The sequence below is a fragment of the Dermacentor albipictus genome, chromosome 1, assembly GCF_038994185.2.
Source record: "Dermacentor albipictus isolate Rhodes 1998 colony chromosome 1, USDA_Dalb.pri_finalv2, whole genome shotgun sequence".
Classification (NCBI taxonomy): Eukaryota; Metazoa; Arthropoda; class Arachnida; order Ixodida; family Ixodidae; genus Dermacentor; species Dermacentor albipictus.
This window is the reverse complement of record NC_091821.1, coordinates 72352100-72377216: the sequence shown is the minus strand read 5'-3', so window position 1 is coordinate 72377216 and position 25117 is coordinate 72352100. Positions and strand designations below refer to the sequence as shown.

Sequence of the window (25117 nt, the reverse complement as noted above, 5' to 3'; positions counted from 1 at the left end):
CTGAAGTTTCTTGTAGAGGATACTTGACCCAGGTCACCACGCATTCATCAGTTCATCTCATTTAATGTTCTTCAGCAAATCGCTTTCTAATACAGTTAAACCTGGATGTAACGAACCTATATGTAACGAATTCCTGGATTTAACGAAGTTTTTGAATTCCCCAACGCTGCCCCCTTTGAAGCCCATGTGTTTTCGACCTTGATGTAACGAACGCGTTGCAGCGGTTAGCCTTGATGTAACGAACTCCCAAAGCTGATCAGTCATTACTTTTTGCACTTTTAAGGAAAATTCGGCCGAAGAAATGCTCAAGATTATTGAATATTAATATTGTAAGGAGCCAGCAGCTACGCGAACGCCAGGGATTGCCGCGACCGAGCAAAGTTAGCGATGATGATGATGATGGCGGCAACTAGCGCCGCTCCGTGCCTAACGTAGCAGTCTTTTCAGGCTTTGCTTGTCTAGCGTGACGCCAGGTGGCATTGGTATCGGCAGCTGATTTCTCTTTCAGATTTATTTTGTTTCGTATAGATTTGAGGACAAGCATTCTTATTTAGTGATTTTTATTTGTTTCAACGGCTTAGACGCACTTATGTGTAAGAATTCACTTGAAAAGCAACGCTGATAGCCGGTTGTTTCATTGCCAGGGCGCGGGAAGGGAGAGGGACGATGACGAACGACACTCCATGACGAACGACATGCGTCACTTTTTTTTCTTTCTCTATGGATGCGTTGCATTCGCCATTTTGAGTGTTGTCCTGCGTTCTGCACGTGTGCGTGTGTCAACTGTGCCCTGGTACTGGTTTGTCCGACTTGTTTTGGAGGTGCTAGGCCTGCCTGTCGGCGTGTAGTCGTGCGTCTCCGCTTCTAACTACGTCGTCGGTTGGTAGTGATGAGTTCTGCTGCCAGAAAACGAAAAGTTCTGTCTTTTGAAGACAAACTCGCAATTTTAAATGCTGTCTCCGCGGGCGAGAAGAAGGACGTTGCCGCCCGTTTCAGCATTCCAGCGAGCACATTATCAATGATTTTGAGTGCGGAACACAGCATCAGAAACGCAGTGGAGTCGGGAACAAGCTCGAAGAAAAAAAGACTGAAGCTGTCCACATACACTGATGTGGACAAGGCAGTGTTCACATGGTTTTTGGACACGAGAGCCAGAAATGTACCCATAAGTGGTGCGATCTTGCAACAGAAGGCAAAGGATTTTGCGTGTATCTTGGGCCATGATGATTTCAAGGCAAGCAACGGGTGGCTGCAGGGATTTAAGAGCTGGCATGGTGTCGTCAGAAGAGTAATCAGCGGCGAATCTGCCTCCGCAGACAGCGATGCTGCTGCTTCGTGGGTGGCTGACGAGCTGCCTGGAATCCTGAGTCGCTTCGAGGCGGCTGATGTCTACAATGCCGACGAGACGGCTCTATTTTATCAGATGCTTCCGGGCCGCACGCTAGCGTTAAAAGGCGATGACTGCCGCAGTGGAAAGCAGAGCAAGCTCCGCATAACGATTCTGCTGTGTGCCAACCTCGACGGCACAGACAAGCGAGTCCCGCTAGTTGTCGGCAAAAGTGCCCGTCCCAGGTGTTTTAAGGGGACGAAGCGTATTCCCGTGAATTATGTGGCGAATTCCAAAGCTTGGACGACTCGGCCAATATTTTCTGAGTGGTTGAAGGAATTTAACCAGGACGTCAAGCGGCAAGGCCGTCAAGTTTGCCTACTGCTGGACAATTGCTCGACGCACCACGTCGAGGGCCTGCAGCTGTCGAACATCGAACTGCATTACTTCCCGGCCAACTGCACGTCTCTAATACAGCCCCTGGACAAAGGGGTCATTAACAGCTTTAAATGCTGTTACCGGCGCCGACTAATCCAGAAGATACTTCTCGACATCCGTCTGGAACGGGAGATGAAGATCGACATTTATCAAGCAGTCGAGATGCTTGCTGTCTCCTGGCAAGAGGTCAGGGCAGAAGTTATCGCGAATTGCTTTTTAAAGGCCGGAATCGCCAAAAACGCACGGGCTGGTGCCGACGAGGAAGAGGAGGAAGACCTTTCTACTCCGTCCGATGTGGCCGAAGCGTGGAACGAGCTATGCACTAACGGTGGTGTACCCGACGACGTTGAACTGACTGACTTTTTGTTTGCCGACAACGCCGCCGTGGCTACAGAAGAAATGTCTGATGCAGCAGTAGCTGAAAGCGTGCATAATCCCGATGGCGGTGATGATGGTGCCTGTGAGGCAGATCCGTGTGACGTGCCTTCTGCAAAGGAGGTGATGAACGCAATGGACGTTATGCGCCATTTCGTCGGCTCGCTCGACGATGAAGGAGCTCTACACGATTTAGCTTCTTTGGAGCGGCGTGTTGTGCCGTCACTTGTGCCGAAGAAGCAAGCGCAAATTACGCAGTTTTTTGGTGTAAAATAAATGCTTGAAGGGTGAGTTCACCTTCGCGGATATATTGAGCTATTTGGTTTCGTTTCTGCATCATTCGTACGAGACTTCACGCGAAACCTGCATGTAACGAAAACCTGCATGTAACGAAAAATTGCGAGCTTTTGTCGACTTCGTTATATCCAGGTTTAACTGTAGTTCTTGAGTGAATGGTGTCATGAATGGTCATGGTAGCAGCATCAATTTGCTGAAAATTTTGTAAATTCATTGCACTTGTACAGGGAACACACAGCAAATGAAGTGAAACATTGTATTGGGATACTTTTCTTATATAATTACCATCTGCATTCTTTCTTACTTTTTGTTTTAATGAGTACAGTACTTTTTTCATATAATTTGCGGGTATGAACTTTTTGAACATTCGATCTCCCTTTTATAGAAGCATTTGTTTTCATTTTCGGGGGGGGACAGGGACAACATTAAGCCATCGGTTGCCAAGTACACAGACCACCACTTTATGATGCACACATTCAAGGTTCCCACTTACTGTGCAGACTGCAACAAGTTGTTACCGTAAGTCCTCGAGCACCTTCTGTTGTGCAGTCGTAATTATTGACCACTGATTCGACATGTGTGTATTATTCCTTCTGCAGAGGAATTTTCTTCCAAGGCTATAAATGTACAGGTGAGTAAGTTTGATACGATTACAAATAAGGAGGCAGCTTCCATTTATCAAAGTGTAAATGAAGGCTTCTCTTCATTATAGTCAAATAATGTGTTATAAATAATTCAAGGAGCTGAAGCAAATGGTCAATACCTCTGATAGTGAACACTGATAAAGGTTGTCTTGGTACAGCTCTGGCAATTGCGCTGTGTGGATATTAAATTTTCACTTGCTTCTGCCGGGCATTCAAGCTGGTGAATTGAATAAGACTGCAGAACACTGCGCCCAAAAGATTCCGGACATTAGTAAACAAATGGCCCTTTGAAAGAATTTGCATAATGCTACTGCTCTGCACTGCACCAAAACGTGTCTAGTCATTAATTAATAAACAGATGGCCCTTTGAAAAAATTTGCATAACGCTAGGTCTAGCATTAGGCAGCAGCATGTCTTTGTCATGCTGTGTTCTAGACTACTAGTCAGTTTTTTTAAAGGTAATTTTAGACGTGACAGAGAGGTTGACCTAAAATGGACTCCTCCAACCTGCTACATTGCACCAGGGGAAAGGGAGAGAAATAAAGTTACAAGGAGGGACGATGAGCACAAGTAAACAGGTGCATGACTAGTGGGCTTATGACACATGCATGTAAAGACCTTACATCTGAGCTAGTAACATTTGTTTTGAGATTTGCCAGCTTGTGTTCACCAGTTAGTTGCTTGCTTACGGCTTATATGGGCACTCTTTATCTTTTGCTCAGTGTGCGGTCTCGGTGTACATAAAGTTTGCATTGGAACTGTGCGGTCCTGTGGTGCCCCCAGTCTACCTCCGCGGCCCAGTTCCCACCTTGGTTCACAGTCCTCAACAGATGAGCCTACAACTCCCCCACGGCCACATCATGACCATGGAGCCAATGGAATTCGCTTTTCAATTTGTAAGCCAAATATTTGTGTTGTTGCTGTTGCAGACAAGTGCAAACAGCATACTATAGAGGAAGTACGTAGGCCTAGGAATTTGTGCTACCTTCAAGAAAAAAATTAAGGTTTCAGTTTCGATTGTTTGCAGCACATTGCTGATTGTATTTACCATGTCTATGCTGTCCTATTGTAGTATTACAGTTAACCTTCTCTATTTCAATCTCGTTCCATTCAAATGAGCATCTTGTCTCTCCTTGTGTCACTGTTATAAATAGTAGCCACAAGCTGCTTTTATGGCATATCTTTTCATAATGTACTGTTGAATTTCAAGTTTTTATAAGGCAGCAATTGAGGTTAACAGCAAGTGACAAAAAGGAAATTGCTTGTTATTTCTATGAAAAGTTCTAATAGAAAACCTAAGCCCACTTTCTGATTAACATCCAGCAGACCAGCAGCCTAATATGCACATATTAGTCCATTATATCAATGGACAACCTACTTAATTATTTACACCTACAGGCTATCAGTCAAATAAATGGGTCAATCAATAGACACGTCATCATTAGTTCAAAAAGTTGCACCATACTAATAGAGCTGTTGTAGTAGAATGCTGGCGCAGCAATGGATGAAAAAAAAAGGCTTGTGTACGTTTTCAGAGATTTCAGAATATTAATAATGAAAGTATACACAAAGAAGTAAATTGCAAAAAAGTACCTTGAACAGACCTTTTTGATGAGAGCTTTAGGGGCATCACCATAAAGTCCTGTGGACTGTTGTATTCATGGGTGAGCCCCCCCACAGAAACATTGCAGAAGCTGGAGCGCATGCCTTTGTATTTGCACGCAACAGTCCACAGAGGATGTGCTCCTCCCCCAACTCGAAAGGTCCATACAAATGGCTACAAATCAAATGCTCCTTCAACTACACCTTGTCACAGCAATTCTGGTATTGTGCACATTATACTTACATTCGGCTGCCACAGCAAGTGTGACTTGAATGTTATATCCCAGTCAGATGGGCAAATTTAATACCACTTTGAGTGAGTGCCATTTGCCACTAGTGTCATTCAGAAGCTGTCACGCAGAAAGGTTTAGTGACATTGTAGAATGCACTTGCCAGCGAGTGCATTTACCAAACTCACTTTGCTGCACCAAAATGTGTAGCGTCAATAGAAGTGCTTCAAAGAAATAATAATACTCGGAGCATGATAGTCACTAATTCTGAAACCAGTTTTTTGAGATTTCAGCAACCATAAGTGTCCCTGTGCCATCTGTAATGAAAAACACCATTCTACCTCTGTTCACATTGAATGCAATGCTGTCTTGTCTTGGCTTGTGCCGATTGATCACGTTAATGCATTTGCAGAGTTTTTTGCAAATATTGCCTCAAATAATGTACCCACTGATTTACCCTTCGACATTGCCATTAATTCTAAATGACGCTTTTCTTTTCCATATAGCAGCATGCCGCCAAAGTGCCACTTGCTTCACTGGAGTGCATTTGCTGAAAGTGTTGCTGAATTTGTCCGTGTGACTGGGTTATTAGACTATATGTTTTGGAAAATGCACAGGTTTCAGTTGGCTGTATATCTTCATTTAATGTGGGTGGAACAGTCACCAGCAAACATGTCAAAATGTAAACAAACAAACAAGCAAACAAAAGATCAATGAGACAACTTCAGAAATCACAAGGCAGTTGCAGGCTCTTATGGTCTGGTTGTGACCATTGCCACCTCCAATGGCTTTTCATGTGTTGGTCTTCTGGGAAACGACATTAAATGTTCTTACATATGCAGTGCTATGGTTTCTTTCTGTGGCCACAACCGATGCTATGAATGCAAGGAAGGTAGAATAATACACAATAGGCTTGTCAAACAAACCTAAAACTTGTTGCAGAAATTAACAGGAAGTCATTCAAAGCTATTTCCTGCCACTATGCTGAACATATTGATCATTTTATGATGTTATACTGTACAGGTGTCTTGCCCATATTGAAGCAGTTTCAATTTTGTGTTTTGTTTCCTAGCTATAGCAAAGGCCAAACAGTCATTCACCAGCTCCAGCCTTGGGTACCTATCATTTGCTGCTGATGACGTCATTGAAGTTCTCAGAAAAATCAGTAGTTCCATTTGGGAGGTAAGCAGCTCACACCTCAAGCTTCATGCTCTGAAGTCCAACTGTAAAAAAATTTTGGGCTGCAGTGCCTTGGAAAATTTCACGCTGGAAATATAAGTGAATGCATTGTGAAAGGCTTGCAGCAGAAAACGATTCCAGTAGATGTTTTTTCTACCGAAACAGAAAAAAAAAAAGAAAGCTGCCATTACCGCTCACTAAAAGTGATGCATGTCTCGGAACGCGCAGCTCCTGGAGGTGAAATCAAAGATTTGGCACCATCCACTACTACCCTCGGCACGGTGAAATAAATCTCGGAGGCAACGTGCTGGTACTTGCGTCATATACGCTAACCACCAAATGCACACATCAGTTGCTTAGGTGCTATTTAAAGGCTGCTAACAAGAAAATTAGGCAATTATCAGCCCTGCAGCTTTGCTAAGATTGCTTCAGTAGTATGTACTTTTACAGTTGAGCACCTCTACAATAAGATGACCTGTATAAGGAAGGAATAATTCTGTATCTGTTCAATTGTGAGTGGTGTGGTGCATGGTCTGTACAATGAAGCAACCTGTGTAACAAAGGATTTCGGAGGCCCCAAACACTTGATTATAAAGGCCAAATTTGGCCAAAGAGAAATTTCATTGCTGTTGAGCTTTAATGATTGCTGGTATCTAGTGCTGAACCTTCATATATTGCAGACCTTGCTCTGCACAGTGATTGCAATCACCTAATTATCAAGCAAAAAGAGCATTCCTTGTAAAGATTTGACACTACCACTTCCTGTGGCCAAATGTGGGGAATGTTGCTTGCCTATAGTTTTCTTCTCTAATTACCACCTTTTTTACATATTCATACACTTCAGTTGCCATAAATAAGCACTGAAAAAATAAATGTTGCCTGTATTGCTGAGCAGTGAACATAATGTTGCATTTGCTGTGTCCATGAATAATGTACACAGCAAATGTCTAGTACTGTAATTTGTTTTGCATCAAAATTTGTACTAGCTGTGTTTCACAATACAAGACAATTAATTTCAAGCTATATGTCACACAAACTTATGAGCCCTTATTTCTTAATTTACTAATTAAGCATTCTCCTATTAAAAACCTAATCATCATTCATTCTTCTTCTAACTTCTTCTTACAAAAATTTTGTTTTATTTTGTGCTGTTGTCACTCTTATGGTTTTATGTGCTCCTGTACTTACCAGGGCCGCCTACAAAGGACAACAGAAGAGGGCCTTTTTCCTGCTGCATGTGTTGAAGAGGTGAGGAAATTCAGTAGTCTCTCACATGAGTCATCATGTGACAGAATTGTTGGCTGCTAGGGCATGCAAGCATTTGTGCAACTTATCTTTTCAACAACACAATGTTTTACAAAAAGACTAATTGAAACCTCTCTTAGTAGCGTGTCGATAAAATCATATGTGTAAATTAATATTAACAAGAAACTTGAGTAGTAACAGGATGCGCAGTGGAAGAATTTGGAACATTGGCAAACTGCTGTCATTTTTCAAGTAAAATGAGATCCATCTGATAACTGTGCAGGGCAGACTTAAGTGCTTCAATTTGCACAATAATTTACCATGTGGCACCTTGTTGATTGTTTTACATAGATCTAATCAGAAAGCATTAATTTAACCATGCATATCAACAACACTAAAGAACTCATGCACACTTGGTTCTAATTGTGTGGCTATAGACATGCCTTCTCTAAAACCATGCTGATATGCTAACACTTTGTTTTCACTGTGAAAATCGTTTGTGTAATTTGCAATAATATGTTCAGACATCTTACAAGACGAGCTGGTTATTGGAACAGGGTGGTATGTATCGGAATGATGCATGCATACTTTACGCCATTCATCCAATACTTCTTCCAAAGCCGGCAAAGATTTGAAGATGTAATCAGTTAGCTAATGTTAAGATGTTAATGTTAATGTAGAAGATGTAATTAGTTAGATAATTGTGCTGCATAACGTCTCAAGAATACTCTCAGAACACCATCAGGACCAATAGATTTCTTATGTTTTCTTTGTAAAACAAAGAAAACATAGATGTAAAATAATTTCCAATGCACTTTCTCATATGCTTCAGCTTTTTCAAAAGAGTCATGTGCAGAGCCCTCTCATAAATATTCATCAAGCTTCAACATTGCACACTGAATGTGGCAATTTTTAAATATATTCTATTTTTGTGAGATCACCTTTAATGTTCCTTAAAGGCTCCAAAATTAGTAAGTGGGGGGTGTAAGAGTTGGGGTCGGGCATGAATTAGATCGTAGCTGGCCCATGCCGTTATCCAACCGATCCACGCTGAGGACGTTGTTGAAGGGAAGGACTTGTTCTCATCGAGAACAAGGAATTTAAGTTTTATGTACAATATCTACATGAAGGGTGGAGAATGTTACAGTTCATCAGTCTAGCATGACTGAAAGAGAATGCACACCCAGCAGCCGCGCAACGGCTGCTTATAAACACTCTGTCCTCCCTAGATCCCTAGGTGAGGGAAAATGGCTGTTCAACCTTCGACCAATGGGAGCGTCCAAAGTCACCGTAGCCGACCCGCCTTTGAGGGGGAGGGTTTACACACTCACTTCCGCACAGGTTTCACTGAACACACCAAGGGGAGAGGGTTCTTGCAGACAAAGGTCTTGACCCAAGCAGGCGCATCTTGATCTCGGAGTTGACCCCGCGGTCAGTGGCCGCCGCGTCTGTCCATTGACTGTGACGGCTTTTGGGGCCCGTGAGACCACACCGCAAAACATCTTGTTCCAGGAGTTCCCCCGCTCCAAACTTTGACGGCGATGGCGAATCCACTAACAATACTTAGTCCGCCGACCGCGTCTAGACATACCGGCGCCGTACGGCTGTTGACGCGGCTCATTGTCGTCTTTACAAAGCGAGTTGTCGTAGCGGTGTGGGAAGGCTTCGGAGGTCGCTTCTCCGAAGATCGCCAGCCCCCGCAGGCTGATTGTAACAGGGGTAAGTTGGTGTGCATCTCGATTTCAGGCACGTCTTGGCCGTGGCTGATCATGGCTGTAAGCGCGGCTGAGCGCATACGCAGCCGTGCACCCTGCTTCAGAGGTAATGTGCCACGTGTGCAAAGAGCGAGCGTGCCAAGAAGGCGTGGCGCCATGTAAGCTGTCTTACCGCACATTTAGTATTGGAAGTTGCGTAATCTCGAGTTTCGATGACTCGTTGGAGCGAGAGGTAGACGAAGCATTCACTCCCTGCTGCCAGCGCTTTTCCCAATAGTGTCATCCCAGTGCGGGCGACGCTATCAGCCGTGGGGCCAGAGTGCACGCATAAGCGTGGATGGCTTCGCTTAATACCACCGATGTGAATATATAGTCAATGGACGTGGCATGAAACCGTATCATTCGTCGCCAACTCTTACATTTATCAAAATGAATTTTTTTCTCATTCAAATTTGATTTTTTCGATTGCCTGATTATTCAGAAAATTCTGCGACCATTTTTGTGTAAGAAATGTCGATTGGTGACTGACTGTCCTTATTCGCATAAAATGTCGACTTTTATTACAATGAAATTTTGATATAATGAAGCAAATTGCCGCTTTTACTGACTTCATTATATCGAGGCTTAACTGTAGTATCTCCAGACAAGGAAGACTCTCCTATTTTGAAGTTCAAAATCATGACCTACTGCAACTCCAGACCTGTACGGATAACCGGGTTATATGTGCGCCTGCACCAACTCTCATTCAAATGTTGGCTGTTGGTGTTGGTTTTATGACTGTTCGTCTGCTACTCTATGGTTGGCTGGGGCCAACTGATACGGCATTGTAATTAGAATGGCAGCTGTTGTGCTGTGACCAACTGCTTGCAGAGTTTGATTTTTGCGAACACAGTTGCAGTGATGTCACAAATCTATGATGGGTCAATTGGCTCCCAAAGTTGACTGCTTAAACTTCAAAAATCTCTGCACATTTAGTCTGCTGCTCTAGAATAGTGTGAAATACCAGATCATACAGTATTGCCTGTTTGCATGCAGAAACAAACCGCACATTTCTTACACATTAATACCCGTATCACACGGGCAAGGTTAATGACATTAAAAGTGCAAGACTTTAAGTTTCTTAATGCCATTATATTTCAGTCGCTGCTACATGCGCCTACTTAATTACATTAAATTTCGCGATGGCAATAGCTGCAGTGAAACGGTTAAGTTTGGTTGCCAGTCGTAATACAATGAAAACAATTATCTAGGGAGCTCGTGTGATATGGGTATAAATGTGTAAGAAATGTGCGGTTTGTTTCTGCATGCAAACGGGCAATACTGTATGAGCTGGTATTTCACACTATTCTAGAGCAGCAGACTAAATGTGCAGAGATTTTTGAAGTTTATGAAATTGAGTGAGAAACATTAGTAGGCATATTTTATGTAGTTTACTTCAGGAATGTCATTGTTGCACCCATGCGTAAACTGTTTGAAACCGAAGCTAGCTCGACAGCCAATCCATAGCATAGCCAAAGCATTAAAATTTAAAAAATGGTGCTCGCAGCTTCAAAGCTTTCAAGCAACGATCCTGAAGAATTTGACCGTGTGCTCCATTTCATTGTGGCATATGTGCTTCTTCAAGCCAAACATCGTCGAGAAATTCGAAGGCTTCATTATGAGGCCAACAAGGCCAGGAGTCGCTGCCGTGCAATCAAACATCTTCTCCTGGCTAACGTGCTCACGATTAGTGCTGTAGATGTGCGTAGTGGCAAGAGCACGCCTGCTGATCTCTACGAAACTAAAGAGCTCTGGCGCAGATCTATCGCTACCTGCAAGTTATTCTTACCTGCACAATACACATGCTTCTTCTTCTTGTCTGTCACCATGCAAAGCAAGGCCATGCAACTGTTACCTGCACAATACACATGCTTCTTCTTCTTGTCTGTCACCATGCAAAGCAAGGCCATGCAACTGTTTTGTACCGTTGCAGCGATCCCGCGTAGCGATAGAAAGCGCCCCGAGTGTTATGCAACACGTCTCAGCTTCAGAAAAGTCTGTATTGCGGGCAGCATAAGTCGCAGGAGATTGCCTATGCAAAGCAAAGCAATGCAACCATTTCCTACCGTTGTGGCAATCGCGCGCATAGATAGAAAGTGCCCCAAGTGTTATGCAACGCGCCTCGCTTTCAGATCCAGCGAAAGCCTTATCCCGTACGGACCAGCCACAGCATGCGCAGCTAAAGAAAGCAATTCGTACCGTCAGAGAACAGGGCCCGCATCCAGCAACACATGGGTTATGCAGCAACTTTACAGTACCATCGGGAGCTGGGAGAGTGTGCGTATGTTATACCGTATTTACTCACATAATGATCGCACTTTTTTGTAAAAGAAATTGACGCAAATTCAGGGGTGCGATCATTACGTGGGTTAAATTTCCCGCGAGAAGAAAAAAATATTTTTTTCATGCCGCATTTGCTGCGGGATGACGACAGGTCAACAAATAGGCGGCTGCCGCTGTGTGTAGTACGGGACACCAAAACAAAAATGGCGGCCGGCGGAGCAAGCTGAACGCGCCGAACGCTATTTATTTTCTTCTCGTGAGTACATTACGTGCATTGAAACAGTTTCTTCCGTATCAGTAATTAATAATATCATTAATATCGGCAAGTTTGTGGCAATAACGTAGCCATGTCCACTTTGAGGGGACAGAAACAGATGGGCACGCTTAGCTGCCAGTGGCATAGAAACACATGGCCGGCATGCTGCGGAAACTGCAGCATTTGTCTTCACTACTATCCTAATGCGGTACGTTTTCGCTAAGGGTGGGCGAATATCTTAGGTGTGTTACAAGCGTCGGCGTATGAATAGGGTACACTTCTAACGTATCAGTGTAAACGTGGCTGTTATCGTTGCCGCTCGCGATTTGTTGCGTGCCCACGAGTGCAGATAAGAAGAATCGAAAAGCGCCTTTTTTGTTGTTGTTGACCACAACCATTATAAAGCCGACACATAATAAAGGCAAGTTTGGTTGTACCTCTTTTTGTCATGGAAGTGCGGAAAGTGATGAAAGTAATGAAATGGGGCATCTACTTAAGAATGTTTGGTGCGTGCAGACCGCTTGGTTTGTCTTTAAGAGTCGTTCGCGTAGCATTCGACAGATGGTAAGCGCGATCATTATTAGCTAAACTTGGCACACGACATATCGCTGTGGCAAGTTCGGGGTGCAATCATTACATGGGAAATTTAAAAAATCGAATTTTGACGACAAAATTCAGGGGTGCGATCATTATGCAAGTAAATACAGTACTCCTGATCTGGTAACTCTGCGCACTTCGGAAACGTCGTCGTTGCATTCGCTATACTTGACGGTATTTTTTCCCGTCAGATTTGGCTGGCAGTCTGGCAACAGACTTCTACCACACCAGTCAGAACTCTGCCTACAGTGCTAGGAGCAGATTTTTAAAATTTCACTTTTGTAAATTTTTAAATCTGGCTACTAATTGAACCACATGATAGCCATGTCTGGAGATTAAACTTCAGATTGCTCTAAAATTGGTAATACCTGCAATGTAAAAAAAAAGTAGTCCTACATTTGTGTTCCTTACACTTTGCAGTATCCAACCATATGAACATTCTAGCTGATACTCTTCTTGAGATTGTTCTGATAAACAATGGGTAGTCACTAATCTTAATTATATCTGGAATCACTGTCAATTTAAAAAGTAATTATATTTTTGAAATCAGCATGAAAAGCTTTGGTTGAGAATTTTTATTAAATTTAGTAAAAAAAATTTTAAAAAATGTTTTTAAACACCTCTTCTCCCCTTAAGCCGTAGTCGCTAACTGTATGCCAAACAGTTCGTGTGTAGTATTGACTTAGTTTTTCGGTGCATACAAGCGCAGAATCAGACAAATGTCGTGTGCGTAGACCATGGATAGTGAAACTGCAGTGCATGGACCTTTCACAGACTGCAGTCGCCACCAATAGTGACGTTAAAACATAGTGGCCTTGACATGTTTCATGCTCCCATAGCTTCTTCCGCTTCCACATAGTCCACAATGACAATATGGAAGTGGATGATGGCCCTCTCACATCCAATGTGGTGCGTGCGTTGACCATCATGAGGGTGTATGCAGAGAAGTGTGGCCTGATGGAGAAACTGGCTCGTGGCCTTGCTGAGTTTGTGGATGCCATTGTTGCTGAAAGGCCACCACGGCGGCATTTGAAAATCAGATTTTTTGCTGCCTGCTCACAAATAAAGCTTGTCTGCTTATGTGTTTGAGTGAGAATTTAGATGTAGTTCTTTTCTGGCTGGTAAGTCTATAGCTGGTCATCTGCCATGTCTGGTATGATTCCTGTGCGTACCTGATCCATGTTCCCTGCGAACTACGTATTAACAAGGTTTTACTGTATACCATCTGCCACCTGTACCCTTTGTTTTTCTTTCTTGCACTGCTCCCCTGCTCTCATCTTGCTATTAAAATGCAAAACATTAGCAAATATCATTTTCTTTATTTATTTTTATGAATTTATGCATTCAGACAATATAAGCGCCTTGTGCCTGCCGAAATAGCAGCATAAGCACTGGAACAGACTACAGAAGCAGACATAAAAAAAAAGGTATAACGAGCACCATTCCTTTCGTGCGGTCTGTCCCTAGCAGCAAAAGTGATCAACTAGACACACGATGGAGAAGGGACACCTGTGCAGGTCTGGAGTTCTGTAGGTAGTGTTTGGAATAAAAGGACAGCTGGGTTGCACAAAGTGCCGTTCCTTGTGTAAACATTTTGAAATGGTTAAAGCAGTTGAATTGTACCTGTTATATGCACCAGACTCACTCGTATCTAACAAACCCGTCTTTTTATTTTTCATGCCCATGATGACCACAGTCATGGGACCTTATATTTCATGTAAAAATAAAACTTCATGAGATAATGTTAGGCCATTAATAATGTCAAGTGACTCAATGTTATTCAGAATGGTTAGTCTTCTCACCTGTGGTAAAAGTGACTTTTTGGCTGCCTTCGTAAACTTTGTGGATGCGTGTAGATTTCAGGCCTGGCACTAGCGTTTCACAATAGTGTCGCATCCCACACCAGTGGGACACAGGCAGCAATAAATTTTTGCACACTTCATAGCGCGCTATCCTGACTGCCTGCCTCTGTATGCACTCACAATCTGTTTACTTATCTGAGCATACTAACCGATGATTGCCACCCTGTGCAGCTGGACAAGCGGGGCTCATACGAGTGCCCCGCACCCCTGGGCAGGAGCTACAGCTCGGGACAGCAAGGCATGCAGTCGTGTGCACCTCCCTTGCCCCCAAGTCGCGATGGCTACGTCAACCTCAACCTTGAAGAGTATCCCTGGTTTGCTGGCACCATGGAGAGGGAAGGTGCTACTGCCCTGCTGGAAAAGTCGCCCAGTGGCACCTTCCTGTTGCGCATAAGTGCCAAGCAGAATGGTGGCTATGCTATCAGCATAAAGTGAGTGCGGCCTGGTATTTGTGGTGGCCACTTTAGCAACCTGGCTAGAGTGATATTTTTATGTTATTGTAAGACTTATAGTTTTCCTCTCAGTCATATCAGTTGTCTTATTGGTGGTTGTAAAATGCAAGGAATGCCATGCAGAGCTAAATTGCAGTTATTCATATTTATTTATTTATTTATTTGTTTGTTCATATGCAGTAGACTTTTGTTAAACCTGCCACAGTTGCTTGATGGCTATGGTGTTGGGCTGCTAAGCACTAGGTCGCGGGATCAAATCTCGGCCATGGTGACCGCATTTCGATGGGGGCAATATGTGAAAACACCCGTGTACTTAGATTTAGGTGCACGTTAAAGAACCCCAGGTGGTCCAAATTTCCGGAGCCCCCCACTACAGCATGCTTCATAATCAGATCGTGGTTTTGGCATGTAAAATCCCATAATGTACACTTTTGTTAGTTAGACAGGCTAATTCGATTTTTTATTAGGGTTTCAGAATTTTTAATTAGGGGTTTAGACTACTCTTTACAGTGCCCCCCTCCTCCATCTCCATCAAACCAGAATTTTCTTAAATCTTTTCCTGAAAGGACATTTCCAAGAGGAACTTCTAAGGTGTTGGTACTGCAACGAAAGGTCTTCTTTGATCAGACCTCACTGATGGTTTTATCTGCACTGAGATCTAGCTTGCTATGAAAGGGAATACCCTGACTTGGGGAAAAAGAGGCTGCTTATTCTAGCCCCTTCCTAAATACCTGTCTGCACCCCTACTATCGGACTACGATGCAAACATGATCGCATGGTAGCATCTGCAGCAACGTTGCTTCCAGTTTCATATTCCGTTAGAAAAATTAAAGATTGTGCCCTCAATGCACTAAGCAGGCAGGGTGGGTTGTGGGAGGCACTACCCTCCCTTAACCCGCCATTCACCTATGGTCATTGCCATTGCCATCACAAGATGGCAACACACTAAGCTTTCACACAGCATCACGACACTCTGCTTTCGGTCTTTAATTATCAAAGCTCATTCAAGAGATAAGTAATTTTAAACACTGAGCTAGCAGCATGCTGCATCACATGTTTTTGACATTCTGGAGAATAGCTTGTGTCACATGATGAAATAGTAGAATATTTAGTCTAAGCATGGGCCACCATCCCATGTGCAATTGTTGAAGAGTTGTTTGAGAAATCTGGACTGTCAAATACACACTGGACAGCATGGAGGACGACATGTCCATAGACAGCAGTAAAGTGCTAAGTGTAAGGACGATGGACATTTAGTGTAAAATTGCAAGCAATATGTGACATTAAACAGTTGTTCTTCAGATCACAACATAATCACAACAGGAGTACCCCAAAGCTTGATATTAGGTCCCCTTTTATTTCTTTTCTATGTGAATAACATCTGTAACATACCCCATACTGAGGAGACAGTACTTTTCGCCGACGATACAAATTAATTTTTTCATAGTAAAAATTTGGAACAGGCTGAATTAAAAGCTAATATATTACTAAGAGAACTATCGCTATGGTTAGATGCAAATGGGTTACAGTTAAATACAAGTAAAACGAAATATGTCATCTTCAGAACTCAAAACTCGCATATAAATAATAGTTTCAACCTGTGCTTTGAAGATGCAGTGCTTGAAAAAATGAGCAGTATAAAGTTCCTAGGTGTATTTTTTCAGCAATATTTATCGTGGAATGACCACATATCCCATCTCCAAAGTAAGGTATCCTGAACAATTGGCACACTATGAAAAATAGGTTCTTTAATTCCAAACAGATTACAACCGGTGTTAAGAACGGCCAGCTGCAGTGCAAGTTTTGCCACCCAGTTGCGACTATGGCGGCAACATTCCGGGAGCGTCGCCGCACACCTCTAGCCACGGCGTGACTAAGTCGACTGTGTGTGAACAACAATACGTGCGTCCTCGACTCTCTGTCGCTGGAGCAGAGTTTGCCGAAGTCGCCATTGTAACTAAACGGGCTCGGCGGACCAACTATTGTTACTGAGCCGCGGGAACTTCTACTGACACCCCTTCCCACACGCCAACCAAGACGCTAGAAAATGGGCGGCCGGCGGGCACGCTGCAGTTCGGGGAATAAATGCCCCTACGGTGCTTCGTTCTCCCCTACGGTGCCTCGTCAACTCGCCTACGGTGCTTAGATGGCCGTTTCCATCACCTGGGTATCGGGAGAGGACCGAGTGTTTAAAAACCGCTGTTGTGTGGCTGCTCAGGACATTCTCTCTCAAGCAGTTATGTTAGACTGATGTACTTTCTCAAACAGTCATGTTAGACTGATATAAATACTGTAAATAAACCCATATTCCTCGTTCTCGATGAGAAGCAGTCCTTCCCTTCATCAACGTCCTCAGCGTGGATAAGTTGGACAACGGCATGGGCCAGCTACCTTCTAATTCATGCCGGACTTCAATCTTGACAACAGATCACGAGCGATGGGATTGAACCCCCAATCATAACACCGGTTATATGTCATGCATTAACTCAGACCCATTTACAATACTGCTTACTGATATGGGGCTCTACAACGATGACAAATTTAAATAAACTAGAGGTTTTACAAAAAATTGCTGTTCGTGCTCTTGAACGCGTCCACTTCAATGATACCACATCTCCATATAAAATCAGGTATAAATTAGTTCCACCAAATCTTCTTTATACAGAGAAGCTCTCACTTTATATGTTCACGCAAATTAAAGAAAACTGGGCAAATTTTGAGTCTATCCATCTTCAAACAACCACAGACCGTAACTTTTGTGTGATTAACTATAAACTACCTAAGATTAAAACTAATTATGGGATGCAAAGCTTGAGGTATAAAATTCCAAAGCTCCTAAATTAAAACAAGGAAATGTTAGACTTAATAAAGCAATTGCCTTCAATAAAATTTTATAAAAGAAATATATGTAAAACATAGCTCGTTCATGTGATGTGCGGTTTTCGTGCGAATTTTGTGTTTTTACGAAGTGAGTTCTAAATGCTTATTCATGCCAGTTTGAGCCCAAATGAATACTGTAGCGTTTTTGTATGCAAGCCCCACAGGGGCGTCTGCGTTAGCAGGCGTTTGGTGTGTTGCGACATCACGTACCTGAGCACATGAGGGTTGGACCCTCCTGCGTGTAGCCGTGTGCGGCTTAGCTGTGTCTAGGGACAGGGGGATCCTGGGGGTTGAGCCGATGCTGGGTGTTTGGACCTTCAAGGCCCCCCGGCGGAGGCAACACACCTCTTCGGCCTCTGCTTCACATAGACGGCACCTCCAGAGTGACCCACCTGGAGGAAATCGGCAGTCGCCTTTTCCTGTCCCTCTATTCAATCTTTTGCTTTCCCTCTCGCTGTCTCTTCTTTCCTGTCTTCCTATCACTTCTTCTCACTTCCGAATTTCTAGGTGGCAAGGGTTAACCTGGTGTATGTATCCAACCTTGGGTACTTTATGTTAGGTTATAGTAGCTACGTACAGTTGGCGTCTGCGTTTCCTCTCGTACTTGTGACGTCACCTCGTTGGGCTCGGTGGTGGATGGCTGGCATAGCTACCAAAATTAAATGAATTCTACATGACTAAGACGTCATTCCCCCTCTTTCCAATTGTCCTCTTTCAAAAAGAGGGCGCACCGAAAAAATTTTTCAGATATTCAGCCAGTGCTTTCCCCGCTTCCATGTGATACACAGTCAAGACCCTGAAAAGACAGAACTATCTCACCTTTCATCGTAGCTAAATGTCTTACCGACACACCAGGTGCTGGCTACAAAGTGACGAAAATGGGCAGTGGCGACCTTCTTCTTGAGGTCCGTGACACTCAACAGCATGGCAAACTTTCCAATCTCTTAGCATTTCGTAATGTGGCAATCACTGTTACCCCCCCATCGATCATTGAACACGTGTAAAGGAGTAATCTCTGATGAAGATCTCTTGAGCCTGAGCGAGGAAGAGCTCCTGGAGGGCTGGAAAGAACACAATGTGATTCAAGTGCAAAGAATAAAGATCAAGCGAGACAACCAAGATATTCAAACTAAGCATCTCACCTTTGCATCGAGCATGCTACCAGAAACCCTAGAAACGGGATATACCAAAATTCGAGTCAGGCCTTACCTCCCAAATCCCCGAAGATATGGCCATGGTTCGTAAAGCTGCCGTGGCCAACTGACCTGTGCAGAATGTGGTGAACACAAACACGAATCCAACAACTGTAGTGGCGCACTCTGCTGTCCCAGCTGTGATGGTGGACATGCAGCATACTCTCGAACTTGCCCCAGATGAAAAAAAGAAAGACATAATCACAATGAAAATCAAAGAGAACATCTCACTTCAAGAAGCGCAGAAACGTGTTTCCTTTTTCCATACCTCAAGGCATGCTGATGCGACATGCAAGGGAGCAACGTCGCAGCAGACTCTGGTTCTGGACCGGCCCACAAATAGTGTGGTTGTGGCCGTGCCACCAGCCCCCTTGGCGTCAGCAGCCAGCACTGCTGCGCCGTCCCTCAAGGAGGACCCATCAACCTCTGGGTTGGTGGCCTCCAAAGCCCTGCTTTTCGAGGCAAGGCCTACGGTGAAAACGCCTTGCTCGTGTGAGCGGAAGTCCAGCGGCTCCCAAGAGTTGATGGACACAACCCCGAGCCAGATGGCGCATCTAGCGCCTCGGGAGCGGCGTGAATCTCGCGACCCCTTCAAGAAAGACAAAACCCGAATCACGGGGCCTGAAAAGGCTCCGTAAGTGATTTCTCCAACTTGACTGCTCTTGGCACACAGCATAAAAAGACGAAGAATATGGCTACGCGAATAATACACTGGAACCTTAAAGGTCTCATCAACAACCTTGATGACATTAACGAACTCTTACACAAATATAACCCAAAGGTGCTGTGTGTTCAGGAGACACATCTTAAATGTACACAAACTTTCTTCGCCAGTACACCATCTACCGTAAAGACCGCAATGAGACGAATACCTCGTCTGGCGGTGTAGCAATAGTTCTGGACAAGTCCGTAGCTTGTCACCATGTCACCCTTCACACGCCCGTTGAGGCAGTGTCAATTCGGGCAATTCTTTTTAATAAGTTGATCACTGTATGTTGCATATACATACCCCCTAATTATCATCTCGGAAAAAGTGATTTTTATAACCTAATTAATCAGCTTCCGGACCCCTACATACTCATAGGCAATTTTAATGCCCACAATGCCATGTGGGGAGACTCGCGATGTGACGCGAGAGGTCGTTCCATTGAAAATTTTCTTGTGAACTCCGGTGCATGCCTCTTCAACAAGAAGGAGCCAACGTATTATAATATTCATCATAAATCATAATCACCAATAGACCTGTCAATTGGCTCTGCTTCAATTTTCCCGGACTTGCAATGGCATGTAATCAAAAATCCCTATGGAAGTGACCACTTCCCTGTAATGTTAAATTCAATACGTCAACATGAATACCCCCCCACATACCCCCCCGGTGGAAACTAGCCTTCGCCGAATGGAATCATTTTAAGAAATCAACTCACTTATCACGACATGTTATCACCGATTTTAGCATAGATGAAGCAGTAGCATATTTTACTTGTTTTATACTCGACGCAGCAGAAAAATTCATTTCACAAACACAAGGACTCTCATGTAAAAGACGGGTTCCCTGGTGGAATGAACAGTGCAGACTGGCACGAAAGAAACAAAACAAAGCATGAGGTTTGCTGCGTCACTCCCCGACTGCAGAAAACCTCATAGAAATTAAACTGGCAAAATTTCAAGGAAGGCGCACACGGAGACAGGCAAGGAAGGCTAGCTTGGAGAAGTTTCTCTCGGGCATCACTTCCTACACCCAAGAGTTCAAAGCATAGAATGGTGTAAGAAAGATAAAGGGAGAACAAATCCACCCTTTGCCCTTAGTGGACGACCGAGGGACTACCTTGGAAGACCAGGCCAACGCTCTGGGCAAACACTTCGAACATGTATCAAGCTCCACACATTACACAAAATCATTCCTCAAATATAAACAATTAGCTGAATTTGGAATCCTACTGGCCACTGGCGCTTTCAGAACAAGTCCCATTGAAAGTTTATATGTAGAATCTAATGAGTGGTCACTCCATCTGCAGAGAACATACATCAGCCAAACATATTTTCTGAAAGTTCACTCTAATCCTCAACATCTGTGTTTTAATACCGTTAACGATATGACATATGCTACACTCATTCGTAATCGTCCCTCTGTAAGACAGCCCTTTTCACTGTGTGTGAGGGAGTTTAGCGTTGAAATGGATGGTCCCACTCCTCAAACATCGCTTAATGCCTCCAGCTTAGCTGCTAGCTCCTTGGGAGTGGCAGCTGATACACTGTGATATATCTTTCCTGCAAGTTACAAAGCACGCTCCAGAAATTGAAATCCAAATGCATTTCCTGGAACTCCAGTACAAGCACTCCTGCACGGAGTTCTACACAGACTCATCGAAGTCACATAACGGGTTGTCCTATGCAGCCGTCGGTCCATCCTTTTCGGAATCAGATGTACTGCATCCAGAAACTAGTATCTTTACGGCTGAGGCCTAGGCGCTGTTGTCGGCTGTGAAGCATATAAGGAAATCAAAACTAATAAAATCAGTTATATATACGGACTCCCTAAGTGTTGTGATGTCTTTGATGTCATTCTGTAAGCACAAAAATTATGTTATTAATCAACTCTATTCCATCTTGTGTAAAGCATATATATCCAACCAGCATGTGATTATATGCTGGGTGCCTGGCCATAGGGGCATCCAGGGTAACATTCTAGCGGACAAGATGGCCACATCAATTGCATCGCATGCTGTTAATCCTACCGTTGCAGTCCCTATCACAGATCTGAAGCCCTTGTTACGAAGGAAATTGTGAAACTACTGGCAACGCTTGTGGGATGTGGAAACAAATAATAAGCTGCACGTAATAAAGCCACAATTAGGTTTCTGGCCTTCTGCAACAAAATCACGCCAAAGAGATGTCCTATTCTGTCGTCTAAGAATAGGACACGCATTTGGCACCCATAACTTTTTACTCACTGGAAATGAGCCTCCAACCTGTGGTAGATGCGTGGAGAGGCTGACTGTCCTCCACGTCCTCCTGGAGTGTCGGGAAGCCGAATCTGAGAGAAAGAAACATTTTTGCTTAGCATACCGGCAGCACATCCCTCTTCATCCTGTAATGTTACTCGGTGCAGAGCCGCTCTTTGACACCAATGCAGTCCTAGGTTTCCTGAAAGATGTTGTGTTACATGTTATTAGCCCTATACGTTCGTAGCGCCTCCTCTTTTCAGAGGATGCCACTGTGATAGTTGTTTCGTATAGCACATGCCTCTAGGCCCTTGTGTTTCAAGGGCTCTGGCAAGGCTGTAGTGCTGTAGGCAATTTTGGCATCTCGCATATTTTGTATATTGCATCATCCTTTCCCAATGCATTTTAGTGTCCATAGGACACGTCATTAATCATTGCCATAATTTTATTATGCATAGATTTTATATGCAATTTACACCGACTCTTTTAGGCCCCTTTACAGCCACGTCGCATTAAATTCACAAAACCCTTCAGACCACTACGAACTCATACTGTCAAATGAAACAGTGATGTGTTTTACCATTTTTTCGGCTTGTTTAATTAAACCCGCCAAATAATTCAATCAATTTCATTGGCCCTGTCAGGATCGGATTAACGGAAGTCTACTCTACCTCAGAGCTTTAGAAGTATTGTGTAAGGGGTCGGGGAGTTCAGATAATAACAAGGAGAAAGCAAGAAGTAAGTTATACAACATTATATATAACATACTTAAATACAGTTTTTTCTAGAAAAGTGCAGAAATTATGCATTTTTCGTAAGGTACAAGCCATTCAATAGAAAGCAAAATTATGCAGTTAACACCATGGTTACATAGTTGCATAAGATAATGAGTTGTGTGCACCAGAAATAGAATTAGTTGAACTATAGCCTTGTTCTACTCTTGTTCTAGGGTAGACAGAGCAGTAAGGCTGGTCTTAGTGATTTTCTTTGAATCATGCAGAAGCCATTGACACCCTGCTTGGTGAAATCTAAAATACCGATTTGTTTGACGTAATAGCTCTGCGGAAACCCACAAGGTGGAGAGAAGTAATTAATAAAGGGAAAATAGGACATCCACCCAAACGTAGCTAAGTACTACAAAGGAAACTCAAACGGGTTCCTCGAAAGAAAAGCTTCGCAGTTGAAGAAAAATTCGTCCTGGTCCGGGACTCGAACCCGGGACCACCACCTTTCCGGGGCATCCGCTCTGCCATCTGAGCTAACCAGGTGGCTAGCAGTTGGCAGGCGAAGTTGAATTGATCAACAACTCAGAGGCAAAGACAAGAGTTTGACATAATAGTTCTGCGGAAACCCGCAAGGTGGAGAGAAGGTTTCCTTTATAGCACTTAGCTACGTTTGGGTGGATGTCTCATTTTCTTTTTATTAAATACCGATTTGTTGTTAACTTTTCTGGAAAATTAAGTAAACAAAGCTCTTGCAAAATTAGAACTAAATAAAATAAACAAATATGGACCTCATATTTGAAAATAAGTACATAAATTCACATATCAACTACAAGCTTTCATACCTGCTACAGTGGCTTTAGCGGCTATGGTGTTGGGCTGCTAAGCACGAGGTCGTGGGATCAAATCCCAGCTGTGGTGGCTGCATTTCAATTGGGGGAAATGTAAAAACGCTCATTACCCGTGCATTTGGGGCATGCTAAAGATCGCCTGGTGGTCAAAATTAATGCGTGGTCACCCCACTGCGACGTGCCTCATGATCAAATTGTGGTTTTGGCACGTAAAACCCCAGAATTCAATTCAAACAAGCTTTCAGCACCATAACTTGAATAAATATTCTTAAAAATTTGAACAAGCAATACTGTCACAAATTTAATTCTGTGTTCTTTATTTTCCCTATTGCAGTTTTGACAACCAAGTCAAACATATGCGGGTCTGCTACGATGACAACCAGTTTTACTTATCCGAGACGAAAATGTTTCGAAGCATAGTGGTATGTTTCACCAATTCACTCTTGGGTATGCCTTTGTGCTGATTTGCTGGGTCACAGGAGCAATGAAATTTGTGTAGTGTGGGTCTGTACCTGGAATTGGTGTGTATACTACTTTGACACACCTGGATGGGCCGTTGGTCACATATTTGACTCAAGTGCAAACGACACGTCTCGTTGCCAGGTTATGTGAAAGGGCCACAAAATTACTTTTTATTTATGAATCCTGTGACCCAGTTACCTTTATTCCCTTGATTCACATTTACTGAGCATCAAATTTGGGAGTTTTTTCTGCATTGTATGATGAGAAAAATGTTCTTCAAAGATTGCGTTTGTAACATAGCTACAAATTATCATAATTGCACTAGCTTCCACTAGAGCCTGAAAGCTCAAACTCACCTGGAAATTTTGTTTATACAAAGTGGACTAACTGTGCTTACATTAGTTTGTATTCATAAGAAGCGTTACGAATACAAGTTATAATGGCAGTGATTGGGAGATTGGATGATATGTTTGTTTTGTGCTCCCATATCTCTTACAGTGCTTTGTTGTTACGACAACCATGTCAAACACTTGTGAGATGGGCATTTTCTTATTAGCTCTTTTTAGTTTAATGTGAGAGAAATGGCTCACTTATCAGATAGGTCTTAGCATGGCCAGCATAGAAAACAGCCAAGCTGTACATAGTTCTTTTTTTCATTGTATCTGCTTATTCTAGCCTCATTTGTGCAAGTCTAGTTAAAAGTGAATGGCAAACCATTGATGCTTTTCTGAGTGAATCTATGTAATGTGATATCTGTGAGACACATTTGCAATGTATATGCATGTATTCATCTGTGTGTGTATTCTGCTTCTATTTTTATTTATTTTTTTACCTTACTGGATAGCTAGGACAAGGTTAACATAACCAGATATGAAAGACAGATGGGCACACAAAGAAATACACAATCATAGTATAATAGCGTGTGTGTTGTCGTTTCTATGTATGTCCCTGTCTTTTTAACACTATTGAGGTTCCCCGAATAATAGTATGCTTTTTTCGTCTGTACTGCTGAAAGAAGAAAACAGGAATCTTTTACTGAACCATAGCATGCATGTGATGAGCTGTGTTATGTTTATAATTAACTGCTTCAGGCAATATGTGCACAATTGTGCAGTTGAAGGTAGTGAATAAAAATCAAAAGCACGGATTAAAATTGTAATATTTAAAATATATTGCAAATACCTTGAAGCACTTCTGATTGGACCTGTGCTGCAAGTTTGAATAATAAATGTAAAGGATTCTAGTAAAATGAGTTAAAAGGTATACTGGATGTTTGTCCTCAGAGTGTCAGTTTGTCTTCATGTAGCAGATTCACTTCTTTCATTGTTTTCACAATGTTTTACATCATGAATATACTTCAAGTGTCTGGATAGGTGCTTTCCAAGTATGCAAGACATGAAATAGTCGAGATTCTCATATCTGACATTCCTGTAGAGTTCTTGCATGGAATCCACATTCTGTAAACTTGAGAAAACTCACTGAAGAACTGAAAAAAAAAAAAAGTTCTTGCAGCTCTACAGTATTCA

At 43.0% G+C, this 25117-nt stretch overlaps 1 protein-coding gene across 6 annotated transcripts in view; it reads left to right on the top strand.

The window, feature by feature from the left end:
- Vav (Vav guanine nucleotide exchange factor) overlaps positions 1–25117 on the top strand; it is a 271587-nt gene that overhangs the window by 232483 nt on the left and 13987 nt on the right. For all 6 annotated transcript variants that reach the window (XM_065434440.1, XM_065434441.1, XM_065434439.1 and 3 more), the window contains 7 exons: positions 2855–2956; positions 3037–3068; positions 3804–3977; positions 5986–6095; positions 7284–7340; positions 14261–14520; positions 23464–23551. In XM_065434440.1, the coding sequence (XP_065290512.1) occupies positions 2855–2956; positions 3037–3068; positions 3804–3977; positions 5986–6095; positions 7284–7340; positions 14261–14520; positions 23464–23551 (823 nt within the window). The remainder of the gene's footprint in view (positions 1–2854; positions 2957–3036; positions 3069–3803; positions 3978–5985; positions 6096–7283; positions 7341–14260; positions 14521–23463; positions 23552–25117) is intronic.